General features: G+C 31.4%; 1 protein-coding gene across 3 annotated transcripts in view; it reads right to left on the bottom strand.

Moving 5' to 3' along the window:
• Window positions 1-15,000, bottom strand: part of LOC122632920 — a 34,836-nt gene that overhangs the window by 9,863 nt on the left and 9,973 nt on the right. For 2 of the 3 annotated variants that reach the window (XM_043820242.1, XM_043820243.1), the window contains exons 4-5: window positions 271-350; window positions 1-37 (exon numbers count right to left, since the gene is read on the bottom strand). The exon at window positions 1-37 is cut by the window's left edge and continues 51 nt beyond it. In XM_043820242.1, the coding sequence (XP_043676177.1) occupies window positions 1-37; window positions 271-350 (117 nt within the window). Of the gene's footprint in view, window positions 38-270; window positions 351-8,762; window positions 8,888-15,000 lie in introns of those variants that run through there. The other variant, XM_043820241.1, reaches the window with a different exon arrangement.

Below are 15,000 nucleotides of genomic sequence, written 5' to 3'. Positions count from 1 at the left end.
CTCGCTTGTAAATCGCTGTCAACGCCGTAAACATATTCTGTAAAGAAAAAAAAGAAAAAGAAAGAAAAGAAAAAATTAATAAATAAAAAGATATGTCGCAAACATGAAAAAATAAATAAAAAGAAAGAAAAATGAATTTAAAAGAAATTTCAGCAATATAACAATGTTATGTCTTATTGAAAGAGGGAACAATCGAACTTGAAGTTCAGTTATGAATGAAAGATATTATATATACATACTGATTACGTAGCGATACATGATCACACTTACCCGAAATATCGTACTGTCGGAACGTAGGTGAAAGTGCCAATCCCACGACGACCATCGTTGTGAGCAAACCCACGCTACTCCTGAAACAATCATTTAATTAAACGCCACCGAACTTACCAATCTCGTAAATGATCTTTTTACGTAATCGAAGGACGACAAAAAGTCGACAGACTTTCAGTGATTTTAAGATCAACGTTCTTTTACCTCAAAAAAACGTTTTCCTTTTTATTCTTTTCAATTTTGCAACTTTTAAAATAATCTAAGAATTAATCGAATGAAGAATTATATGGAAAACGAGATACCTGACAAAACAATATTTTATCTGTCATCACGATAAATTTCTTCAACGAATGACAAATTAAAGGCAGAAACGATTAATCCAACAATACATAATCGTATAATATAAAAAAAGAATAGAGAATTATCATAGAAATCTTCTTATATGTAATTAGAACTTACATAATAATTAGATCGAGAAACATATTTGAGAAAGAATTTTTCTTGAAAGCTAAAAATTTTAAAGAGAAAAAGGAAAGAAAAAATAAATAAAAATAATAGAGAAAAGAAAGGGAAAGAAAAATGCATTTCACGATTCAAGTTGATTTCCATCGACTTCAGCTACGACAGTGTGCCATCGTAATCGTTGGTATGCGGCGATTTTACAAAGGTATTCGCGTATATCTGTGTATACTTTCTCTGTGCACGAGAGAAAGAAAGAAAGACGGAAAAAGAGAAGGCAAGAGATGGAGGATCAAAAGTTGTGAAGGAAGAGAATGTTCGAAGGATAAGTTTTACAACGAGAAAGAAAGAGAAAGAGAAAATAAGTGGGGGAAGGTGGTGATGGTGATGGCCGGGGGAGAGGAGCAAACTTATACGAAGATTCGATGCGATCGATTTCATTTCTTTTCTCGGCAAATTTCTCAATCGCCATATTTAAATTCCGTAGAGTTTGATCGAAGATACGAAAGAAAGTTTTAGAATTCGTTGCATATTCTAAATATGATACATAGATATATATATATATATATAATAATAATTCATAATTATAATAAACATATAATTATTTATATAATATAAAGAGTTGAATATAAAACAAAAATTGATAATAACAAATTTTATACAAAAATTTTGTATATATATATATCATAATAATAATTAATTAATTAATTAATAATAATAATAATAATAATAAATATAAATATCATATCTAAAAGAAAAAAGAAAGAAAGAAATAGAGAGAGAGAAAGGAGTGGGAAGAAATATGAACGACAGAACGACATTTAAACTCAATCGAGTCTAAGAGACAAAACTCGTGACAGTCACGAGCAAACTATGCGAGTTGCAATCCTCAAAGTGCAACGACTACAACTATTCGAACGTGTTAACCACCTCGCGACATTTCTACCGACTCTGAATTTCTATGCCGAAAATACCCTTTTAATCTTGTCTATTTTAAAACTGGTCTATCCACTTCAATGTGAAACTATTTCAAGTATGCAATTAGGGTAACGTAATTTTAAATACTTCCTGATTTCTTTCGATTCGTTCATGCTTTTTTTCTTTCTTTTTTTCTTTATCTCTTTCTTTTTTCATTTTACTTTATATAATAATAATTTTTATACTGCCATATTATCATGCGTTAATTGCAAAATTGAATTCCGCTGATATATTTTTTTTTGAGTTATCAAAACTATATTTAGAATCGAATCCCTATTAATTTTTGGGAAAAAAGAATCGTGACTCAGATGGTTACATAAACTCTCTATTAAAAATTAAATAAAGATACCAAATGAATGCTAAATTCACAATCTCATTAGGAAAATAAAAAAAATTGGATAATAAAATAATATCGATATACAAAAACGTGTATGAAATATACGCTAATGAACCATCGAATGAACAATAATAATAATAAAATATAATACGATTCAAGTGAGTAAAGTATCTGTTTACGAAAATCTAAGTGTACCCAAAATTCCCAAAACATCGAATCCAACTAATGTTCTCAGAGAAAAAAGAAAAAAGAAATAAAAAGAAATAAAAAAGAAAAGGAAGTGAAATTAGCACCTAGGATTAATTACTGAAGCCTTAATTAAAGATTCGAATAATTCCAATCAAATTAATTTTCTTATCTAACGAACAAAATAATCGTTGATTAATTGAAAAGTAAGAAAAGAAAAGAAACAAAAAGAAAAGAAAAAAAGAAAAGTTACAGAAATGTAATGGGAAATCTCATGGGAAAGGCAAGAAAAAGTACGAAGGTTGAGAACCACTTCTCGAGAAAGACTTCGTCGACTTTCAACGGTAACATGTAGGTGGATAGAAGGTAAAGTTGGCTCTCATTTTTGCCCCTACGGGCAAATCGAAAAGAGCAGGTAGAAGAGCAGGCTAACCAAGTCCAGGGATGCCGGTAGCCTCGAGCTACAAAAGATCATTCGTTTCCTCGTTCCAAAGAAAAAGGGGAAGCACCAATTCGGAAAATATCTGATAACACCTCTTTCTCTCTGAATTCACTCTTACTTCTCAATATAAATTCATAAAATGAGAAAAATATAAAATGAACAAGATCGATCAAATTTCCAACGATGCGTTATCTCGTATCGATTGTTATAGTCATTCGATACCTATCGAATAATATTATTGAATAATAATTTTTTCTCCAAATATACAGATAAGAAAAAAGAAGAAGAAGAAAAAATAAAAAACAAATAAAAGTTTCTTGCTTATGAAACAAAATTTTCCCGCGTTTCTTGTCAACCAAGATAGATTCCTTCCTACTCTTGTCCCTGACATTGTTCCCAGTAGAAAACTGCATATCTCTTTTACATACCAGTTCTAACTGAACATCACCATCATCCTAACATTTATTAAAAATGGGCCATTAATTGAAGATAAAGAAAAAAAGAAAGAAAGAAAAAGGAAAGGAAAAAAGAAAATCGTTTGGAATACATTATTATAAATTCTTATGGAACGTATTAGGCACGTCGAATTAATGATGGTATTTGAGTGAACGTAACGCTTTTATGGACATATCCAGTGGTGCCTACTTAATGGAAACGTGCGTTATAACGCGTACATAGACCGAGCAGGTAGTTAGGTACTAGGTATAGTCAGAACGTAGTCACGAAGCCAAGGCACACGCCAGCCGACCGTCGAGCATAATTCAGTGTCAGTGGGTCAACGGAAACCGGAGAAATCTTTCTTCGAGAGCGAGACGTACACGTGCGTCGTCTCTCTCTCTTTCTCTCTCTTTCTCTCTCTCTTTTTCTCTCTCTCTTTCTCTCTCTCTCTCTCTCTCTCTTTCTCTCTGTCTCTCGTATGTACAAGACGAGCCTGTCTGGAAATCTACCTATGTAGCCCCAAAAATGCCAGAGAAACGTCTCATGGTGTCAAGGACACACTTAAATCGATAAAAAAGAACATTGAAGTTTTCTTTCGTATCGATGAAAGAAAAAGAAGAGATATAGATACTATTTTGTTCTAATATAAATAAAATATGAAAAGGGAAATAAGGAAAATGTGTGTATCGATAGGAATGGAGAAGGAAATGGAAGGCGATGCGTTCTCGAGGAAGTGTTCGAGATCGGTGAAAGTATTTCTCGATTCGATCGTCGAGAGTGGTCGAACGCGTTTTGCTGGATAGAGAAAGAGAGAGGAAGAGAGAGAGACAGAGAAGAAAGAGAGAAAGAGAAAAAAAGATAGCGTATTCGTGGACCGAACTGACGAGATCTTTATTTTCTTTTCTTTCTTTTTTAGAAAGAGACGAAAAGAATGTTCTGTGAAGGTCGTCGAAAGATTACGCTAATCGCTAAATTAGCACTGATGATTTCGAGAGCGTCGACGAGAATGAAACGCGTGTAAAAAGAGTAGTAGGAACGTGTCATCCCGTGAAACACTCTTTGAGTTTCCGATTAATCGGACGATAGTCCGAGAACCAACAACAAGGATTACCCAAGAAACTCCATTCAATGGGATCTTGATTCAACTGGTGTTCACCTTAGAGAAGATTGTTGAAAAAACTATTGGGTAACTTTTTCCTAGGATTGCATGAGTATCATCCTGAGAATCGTCCTGCCGTGTAAATACACTTCTATTTCATTTTATTTTATTTTATTTTATTTTATTTTATTTTATTTTATGTCGTGATGAAGAAAGTTCCTTTTTTAGAGTTAATATAATGATCCTTACTTATTCAAATTTTGTATCAAATTGGTATAAAAATATCGTAATTTGTGTTACGTACATATGTACTTATATTTGTCGAGATTAAATAATTTTCTCTTTAACCAGCGATTAGATATAGATACATGTATCTAATCAATGAAAATTACACGAGAATTCTCCTGCCATGTGATACAAATGATATACGAAATTCTATCTTATATTTTGCACGCATTCGTTGAGATTAAATAATTCTCTCTTTATCAGATTTAATTAGACATACTTAATCAACGAAAAAATTCTTGGATTTCGGTATTAAAAACTATAAAAAAAAAGATTCGACATTTAATATTAGATTGAAAGAATGTTATGAAAATATTTGTCTAGAAAAAAAAAACATAAGAGAAAGAGAGAGGGAGAGAGAGAGAAAAGAAAGAAAAAAAAAATGAGTAAGAACGAAAAATGTAAAGAAAAAAAAGAAAACAGGTTGAGAGTCAAGACTCTTGGCATTTGTCTGGCGCTTATGCAAGAACATGTTTTTTTTTTGCATAGAATCCTTTTAGTTCCACGAGAAAGAAAGAAAGAGAGAAAGAGAGAGATAGAGAATGAGAAAAAGAAAGAGAAAGAGAGAAAGAGTGCACGTGCAAAAATTATTTTCATCAATGCGATAATACTCGTGTTACGTCATTAGGAGGATTCGTTCAAAGGTAAAACAAAGAGAAGCAGGAAGAAACTTAGAATTTGTTCGATAAAAGTCACTCGAATGTTTATCGTCATGTTAAGTCAGTAAGAGTGAATGAGGATGGGGAGTATGGCGGAGAACGATCGGAGAGCATCGCGAAAACTTGCTCTCCTTGACTTCATCATCCACAACGTCGTTATCCTCCTTTACTACTACCTTCGCTCCATCCTTACTTAACTTTTCTATGATCATTGAACGGCATTAAGTACGAACATCGACGGTCATAACCTCCTGACCTATTTAACTCGATTAATTTAACAATTGTGTCATATGTTGCTAATTTTCCCTAACTAAAACGTAATAATCATTACGTTTTTCTCTTCTCTCTCTTTTCTTTATTATTACGTAAATATGTCTGCAAAATGATAAGAATGATAAGAGAACGTTGATGAAACAAATTTGGTTGCATTCGATGCATCTATTAGATTCGACGTTAAGATGAAAATAATGGGATCTCTTTTTTTTTCTTTTTTCTTTTTAATACGTATTTTTATATCGTGATAAGAATGATAAGAGAACGTTTATATCGAATTTGTGGAATTTGATATCTATTAGATCGATATTAAGATGACGATAATAATTACCACCTTTTATTGTTAATGCGTTTTTTATACGATGATAGGAATGATAAGAGAATGTCGACGTAAAATATGTTATATTTAAAATCGAAAGAGAGAGAAAAACATAGAGAGAAAAAAATATGCAATTTGCATAAAACACATTTAGTATTAAATTAGAAATATTCGTCACATAATTTGGAAAAAAAAAAATAAATGAGAATAAAATTTATATTAATTCATCTTGTCATTCTATATATTGAAACAAAGTAATTCAAATATGATTGAACTATAGATCAACAAGGAAAAAAGACTGAATATTTTCTCTTACTTAACCATAAATGAATGTTTGATATTATATCAAAATTATTATTGCGATATTATTTATAAATAATAGATAAATGAATTATATGATAATAGAAATGAATGTTTACGATAATATATACATACATACATACACACACACACACACATATATATATCTAGGAGCATTCACGAGGGTGAAAGTTTCGAAAATATGGAACTTTCTTTGAATTCTTGCCGTTCGCATAAATAATTCATAACCAGTATACGATATGTAGATATCAAGTTCGCTCATCCCCGACGTGTATTTATAACTAACAATGACTGTAGTTACTTAACGCGATACTAAATCATTAATACTATACATATATATATATATAACATATAAAAATATATATGTAATATATATATATATATATATATGAATTACTTTTACACGTATATATCTATATATATAGAATGAAATTATGGGTATACGTGACGCAAAAGAGATACGATTTGTTACACGTCGTTATATCGTACATCGTTACCTTTCTACTTCCGTGAAAATTAACGGTGCGTGTTATTATTATAGAAGAGAAAAAGAAACAAAAAAGAAAAAAAAGAGAAGACAAAAAGTTTAGTAATGCAAACTTAATTAAATTAGATTAAATGGAGAATTCTTTTCTTGGTAGAAAAAAAGGAAAAGAAAAAAGAAGAAGAAGAAATAATGTGCGAAAACGTGAAATTTTTTAACAGATTGTTCGTAATAATTACAAAATATATATACTTTATAATACCTTGTAACTGTTACGAACAATCTGTGTATGTGTGTGTGTGTGTGTGTAGAGAGAGAGAGAGAGAGAGAGAGAGAGAGAGAGAGAGAGAGAGAGAGAGAGAGAGAGAGTGCATATTATAATGATTAAATGCATACATTAAATGCATCTTATTGTTTGTTAATTAACATTAATATTTCTTTTTCCTCATATTTACCATATTCAGAAAAACTTTGAATAATTAATTAAAATAATTTAATTTATAATTTAAAATGATTAAAGTCGAGATAAAATAGGGAAAGTAACAAAGATAAATAATACGAGAGATGATGAGAAAAAAAATTATAGAAAATAAAGAATAAATAAATAAATATATAATATTTTTTCGATGTATCGACCGAAAGTTGGTACAAAATTAACGTTCATGTTTCCCGTTATTCAATGAGAGATTTCTCCAAGAACTCTCGTATATTACACCTTCTTATTCGGCTTTTCCTAAACGCACATATGTATGTACATATTTATATATATATGTATATATATATGTATATATATGTATGTATGTATGCATGTACGTATGTATATACAATACAGAGTTAGATCGTACTATACATAATTTCGCTTCGGCGATCACATGAGAGAAGCTTACGCGATTCTCTAGCTAATTACACGATCGATTTTCTTTTTCTCTTCTCTCTTTCTCTCTCTCTTTCTATCTTTTTGTTTTCTTCTTCTCTTTCTCTTTTTCCGTCACGTGATTCATTCAAATTAGAGAGTATAGAACGTAGTATTAAAAAATATAAAATTATTAAAAAAATAAAGATTCTTTATAAGCAATTCCATTTATTAATATTGATTCATAATATCGAATACTTCAAATTTGTATTTCTATCTCTTTTACTTGTTTTTCAATCTCTTTAATATCATCAAAAATTTAATGCAAATCGATTTATCATTAATTCTTCGAGTGTTTATTAAAATTTATTATAATTATACGTACAAACGGAACTAGAAGAAACTGCGTGATAATAAATTCCGACGTAATTTAAATGAATCATTTCATTATGAATCATAAAATAATCGAACTCAACTTTTGAACATAAATTCATATGATTAGAATTACGAAAAGATCGATTCGATAGGAAAAGAAAATTCAACGATTTTAGAAACTGATATTTTTATCTACGATTTTTCTATTTCAACTGTAAAATATTTAAAAAGATTTCCATTATTAAATTTAAAATAATCGATTGACAATGATTTTAAAGCGAAACCTAAGTCGAACCACAAACGACGTTTAAAATTACCATTCAACTCTCACGTATTTGCTTGCCTAACTTAAAACTTAATTTTAATGACAATCTTCAAATTGCAATGAATTTGAAGTCCTAAAATTGCATGGAATGTGACAAAATGTTACTTTGTAAATAACGGAAATTATATGGATTTGAGAAAAATGTCTGGTTTAGTGTCGAAAGTAATGACTCAAATATAAATTTCAACGTGATGCTTACAAATTAGTTTTGCTGACTGAATTAAAATCATGAGATCTTAAGATACTTGAAAATTTCAATTTTTAGAGTAATAAAATAACAATATTAGTTTCATTAATTATTGATAAAAATTATCACGAATTGTTCAAAAAATTCTCTCTTTTGCAATTGTTGATACAAATTTCAATCAAATTATATTAATTGAGAAATATATATAAAAAAAGAAGCTGTTTCGTTTTACTCAAACAAATGTGATTAATTGAAATGGTTAATAATAATCTTTAAAAAAAAAAGAAAAAGGAACGAAAGAAAATTTATAAATATTTGCACATAATCTCAGCTATCTCTTAAATGATTCTATTATAATCAAACACCAAAGCTTTCTCTTCGGTCTTTGAAATTATAATCAAAAATCAAAAGAGAAAACTTTCCAAACGATAATGTCAATTAATAAAATCCAAAAAAGAATCAAAAATTTTACCTGACAAAACTGAAGTTGCTCGTTTTCTTCACGATTCCAATCGCCATGATTCTTCAATATAAAAATTTCACAGACGATCGAAACGTAGAAGTAGCTTGATCTCTCTCTCTCTCTCTCTCTCTCTCTCTCTCCTTTCTTTCTTTCTCTTGAAAATGAATTTACGAAAAGAAAAAAAAATAAGAAAAAAAAGAACAAAAAATTGCGGAAAGAATCTCTCCGAAAAAAAAAATTGAGAAAGGAGAGAAGAATAAACGGTCTCTCGAAATAATGTCAATCGCGATTTTTCCGTTTCCTTGCCTCCAACAATATAAACAATATTAACAATTATAATAATAATAATAATAGCGAATAATAATTATTATTATTTTTGGAGGGTTCCACACACAAGTATAAACCGATTATAAGAGGAGAGTCCACGCGTCGGTAACGGTGCCGGTCCGACGGCAAACTGAGACCACGAGAAGGCGATAGTCCTTTCGTAGGTATAGCACTGGAGAGTAAAACGATGACGATGACGGAGTTGGTAGTAGCAACAGCAACAGCAACAGCAACAGCAGCAGCAGCAGCAGCAGCAGCAGCAGCAGCAGTAGTAGTAGTAGTAGTAGTAGTAGTAGTAGTAGTAGTAGTAGTAGTAGTAGTAGTAGTAGTAGTAGTAGTAGTAGTAGTAGTAGTAGTAGTGTAGTAGTAGTAATAATAGTAGTAGTAGTAGTAGTAGTAGTAGTAGTAGGAGTAGTGTAGTAGTAGTAGTAGTAGTAGTAGTAGTAGTAGTAGTAGTAGTGTAGTAGTAGTAGTTGTAGTAGTAATATAGTATTGGTGTTGGAGATGGTAGTAATGGTGGTAATGGTGGTGGTAGTGGTGGTAATGCTGATGGTTGGAGGTGGTGGAGGAAGAAGAGGCGAGTGGACGCGAGTGAAAGCGAGAGCGTGCTTCTACGCTCGCGTACTTACTCTTTTTAACAACCAAACAAGTAAGCAAGTAAGCAAGAAGAAGAATAAGAAGGAGAAGAAGGAAAAAAAGAAGAAGTACGTTGGTTGTTTAATAAGAGTAACGAAGAAAAGACGAAGTCGAACTTGTTGAAGTGATCGTCCGAAAGCTCGCACTCTCTCTCTCTCTCTCTCTCTCTCTCTCTTTCTCTATCTTTCTCTTTCTTTCTTCATGCGTTTCTCTCTTGCAAGAGAGAAAGGTTCCTTTGGATTCAATGTATATGTGCGTATATATGTATGCGTATATAGCAGACTGTTGATGAGAGAAAGATGAAAGGTTCTTCGTTTGTGTTACCAGGAAGAAGAATTCTTTTTTTTTCCTTGTTTTTCCTTTTTTGTTTTGTTAATAATTTGTTCGTCTTCTCTCTTTAGCTTTTCTCTCTCTCTCTCTCTCTCTCTCTCTCTCTCTCTCTCTTTTTCTCTCTTTATTTCTATTTCTCTATCTATCTGTCTCTATTTCACTCTTTTATATATATGTATATATATATATGTTTTCTTTTTCTTTCCTTCGTTTTCCTTCCTTCTTCCTGCCTTCTTTTTATCGAACTTGTCTATTTATTTATTCTTTGTTCGAGCTAACACTTTTCCTGGACACTTCAAGCCCGTGAAATCCAGCTATCAAGCGAGACTACTTAACAGTGAGTACGGTGGCTGCACTCCAGCGTGGTTTAAAGAGATCCCCTTCTTCTCTCCATCCATCGATGTTTACCACCACCCTTTGACTTGTCTTCGTGGAACGGGGCACTCGATCTTTCATTCCTTTTTCTTCGTATCGAAATGCACGAGACAGTCTAACGTTATTCTTTTAATAACGCAATGACTCCCTCGTAGATCCTATTTCTTTCTATAATAATTCTTTCAACTTAAGAATTTCTTTTTTATCTATTAATCTTAGATCGATTTGGAATGATTGTTGTCCTCCATAACATAATATACCGCCCACCTTGAACGGTCGCGTGCAAAAGAAAAAAAAAAAAAAGAAGAAAAAATATCCGCTGGAGACGCTCGCTAAGATGTGACATTCGATACGAGTCTAGGATCACGTTACGTATTTATGTGTTTCAATTTGCGTTTGTATGCATCGAAGAAACACGTGTTTTACCTGTCTCGATTTCGTGTCTTTTGCTTTATGTATACACGTGAACACATTAAAATTAAATAAATATCAAATTTTTATGATTTTCGCATTAGTGCGAAGATAATCACATTATTAATATCATCAGAGTAGAAGTCACAGTTTGATAATGGCAATATGGCTGTAGGGCAGGTTGGTCTTTCATTACTTCATTCAATTAACGGAATGTCTTAATCACCAAGAACGATACCAACGGAAATACTTAAATCACCGTATTCAATTTCCTCCAACTTCGCGAGTATCTCTTATAATCTATTAATCAAAAGGTTGTATACGAGTATGAGAATCTTTCATATCGTAGTATTCATTTGATCGATAATTATAAACCTAAGTTCTATATTCAATAACGCGATTAAAGATATTCTATACGTCACTATATTCTTCTTTATATTCAATGCGTCACTAAAGATGAAATCTTTGACGAAGCATGACAATTTTTGAAACAACTAATGTCAATGATGACGTCAATGGAAACTCGTTTGTCAAATTGAGAATTGATCAATTTAATTGGCTGACGGAATAGCTAATTTACGATGATTCTATCGACTGATAACGTAGAATCTACGAAAATCTTGGAATTAACTGACAATTGATTTCGAAGACTCGATTCTCAACGACTAAAAATCCATTTGATGATACTCATACAAATTCAAGAATTAAAATGTCAATGCCTTTTCGTCTAGGATTTAAACGTATGCGAAATTCTCTTAGTTATTAAGTATGACTGAAAGTGAGATCCGTTGTCTATTAATACTACTCGACACTACCACGTATCGCGATCACCGATCTGAAATTGAACTATAGTTTTATCGATAAAAGGCCATAACACGTTGAAATCGCCGATAGCATTCACGATATTGGATTGTATTGGTATCGATGATCGGTGTATTTAATCGTGAAACTAAGTATGATGAGGTCTTTTGCATCGTTTACAAGTACCGTAATTCACAAAGAGGCTATTATAACAATGCTTTAGATCTTTAACGATCTCGTGACGTTATTAGATCCTTGCTTAGATTAATCGTATTAAGGAAAATATTTCGTATATAAAAGAAAGTTCTACGAACACGTCAAAAGTGCCCGCATGAATGATAAAACGATATTAGTTTCATAAAATTTTATAAAAATCCAACTTCTCATAACAACTTTATGACATTTATTCCTTGAAATAATTAGCATAATCGAGACCATGTTTTATTAATGTTTTCTTGAATTATAATTATAATCATTCTCTTCCATCAATACGAATATGATAAACGGCAAATTATTATAATTATTATAATCCAATGCATATATACATATATATATATAACATATACATATGTAATATATAAATAATATATATATAAATAATAAGTACAAATATTTATACGATGATTATAATAACTAATTTACTTTTCCTCGTTTTGAATAACTTCATCTTATGCACACAATTGCATCTGCAGTAACCAGATTGATTAAGAATTCCATTAACGTAGTAAAACGGTTGCTCCTTTCAAAATGATAGATCGTACGTTCGAAAGGAAATATTAATTAATCTTTTTACGTGTGTTTGTGTATGTCTGTTGAGATCTTGTGTGACCTTGACAGTGTCAAGACAGTGTCAGACTGTATTGACAAATGTGTTATCATCTATTCTTTTCTATAATATTTACAAAATGCATAAATAAAATGTATATTAATGTATATTAAATGTATAATAAAACCAAGAAAAAAAATTTTGAATGAAAAATACCAAGTCTACAAAAAAAATCCTTTTGGTATTCTCCAAATGTCAGAATTTTATACGAGTGTCAGCGAAATTTTTTTGAAAATACCAAACTTTCGAATATATGGCGATCATCTTACTCGTGACTTGGTTGTAAGATTTAAAAAAAAAGAATTAAATCAAAAAAAGGAAGAAAAAAGGACAAGAAAAAAAAAGAAGAAAGATGAGAAGAAGAAGAAGAAGAAGAAGAAGAAAGAGAAATGTTACGTTTATATCATGTAGGGAGTTATAAAAAGAAAATATGCAGGAACAAAACGAAAGTCTCTTTCTAGAGAGATGTATGTAACTACATTCATACGTTTTATCGAAAACTCGACCCATGAATATTTTTCAACGAGTTGAATAAATTTTAGTCAATTCTATGAATTAATTTAATTTGCAACGACTATCGTCTGAAATGAGAAACGCGACGACAACTAATCGAATAGATAGGATAGAATAATACATATATATATATATATATATACACATATATGTGTGTATATATAATAAATGTGTTTATGTGTTGTGTGTGTGTGAGTGTGTATATATATATGCAGGATTTATTCTATCAGACCAAGGTAATTCTTGCCTCTAGGGTGTAACTTATAACTTCCTGCTTTCAGAGCTTTGAACTCACGACGTTCGAACGTGAGATCACGTCAAAGGATATTTTAGTGATCTCATGGGTTTTCTCGTATAATCAAATAAGAAAAATCTATATCATGCATAAATCGAATCTCAATCCAATATGTCTATAATAGTTCGAAACAACTGTTAACTTAGAAGAATGAAAAGTGTTGATCGATAAGATCCAATATGATCATTTCTATTAATTCATTTTTAATTTATGTCAATGCGCGAATAATTGCTAATAGTTTTCTCCTTGATTATTCTTTTCTTTTTCATTTATTTCGAATTACGTTCGTATAATTAGTCGATAATTAAGTTCACCATGAAAAAATAAATTTTTCCGAATAGAACAAGATTGTCAATCGAATAGAGCTCTTTTTTTTGTCATTTTTTTTCCAAGATCCAATCCATTCGCTAGATTACGATTAGACGTTAAAGGTAATCCCCTCAGAACTCGGAACACATTGTTTCCCCATATTTGTAATCAATTAAACCGTTTTTACAAGTACGAGTAAAATGTCCTTCGGCTTTCCAATTGACGTAAAGAAAGCGAGTTCGGACAACGTGACAGCAGTCATGTGAGGCTATCAATCGTCAGTAGTTATGGGCCATGTGGTCAGCCGTGAAAGATGATGCCGGTAGCTCGTTGTTTAACGCAATCGAAGAGATTCAACTAACAAATACAATCGTTTTAATTACAGAAATATTTTCATTTGTCATTTTCGAGAGGACAATTTTATTAAAATAATAATCTGTTAAGGATCTTAATTATGAAAAAGAAAAGAAAAAAAAAAATCTTATCGAGTTCGTTAAACGATTAGAAATTCAAATATAGCCTTGCGTTACCTAACAAACGATTCAAATCTTAATGACGTAAATCCTTTCTTGAGAATTAACAAGAGGGATTCTTTGGAAAGAAAGAGGACGTTTCTGAAGGTCATCCGAAATATTAAATCATCTAGCCGAGCACCACACGCAGAGTTCGAAGAAAATGAATTTTTCTTTTTTCTTTTTTTTTTCCATCTTACGTTCTTTTATATTTTATTTTTCTTTTCTCTGTTTGTTTTTCTCCCCATTGAAAGGAATATGAAAAAAAAAACTTCTTCATTGTTTTGGATATACCAACGGACGTATAAAGAATACGTGCATACGTAGAGTCGGTGTTGATCTTGAAAATGGCCCTCCGCTATTTTTCCTCATTCCGGATTAATCGTAAATCTTTTGTCCATTACTATCTGTCATAAACAAGTATAGGAAGCTGGACAAAAGTTGTACAACGTGGAACGCGCGAACCAAGTGATTCCGTAAAGGAGGACAAGAGGAGGGTAGAGAGGCGAAGAGAGACGAGTCACGGGACTCGCAGTGAAAGTGTTGCGAGGAGAGAAAAAGACGACCGGTTTCTTCTTCCTTTTTCATTCGCGACCTGTAATGGCACAAACAACTGCAACACACAACACTGTGCCATTGCAATGAAGTCGGCTCCACACACTCCGGGGGTTTACGTATCTCTACTCTATCGGCTTTTTGCTTTGAGCTTGTTAAATTCAAGAAAGAATTCAAATAAAAGAGATTTCGATATACGAAAAACAATTTCTAGAGGTCATCGATAGAGATGAGTTTTATATGTAAAAGAAAAAACAAAACAAAAATAAAAAAGAAAAAAAGAAGCGACTACAACGAACGACACTGCGCTATTACAGAAAATCTTTTCATCTCGTGCAACAAAGAAGACATTTTTTT

Source organism: Vespula pensylvanica, chromosome 11 (genome assembly GCF_014466175.1).
Source record: "Vespula pensylvanica isolate Volc-1 chromosome 11, ASM1446617v1, whole genome shotgun sequence".
Lineage (NCBI taxonomy): Eukaryota > Metazoa > Arthropoda > Insecta > Hymenoptera > Vespidae > Vespula > Vespula pensylvanica.
This window is presented reverse-complemented; position numbering and strand designations above follow the sequence as displayed.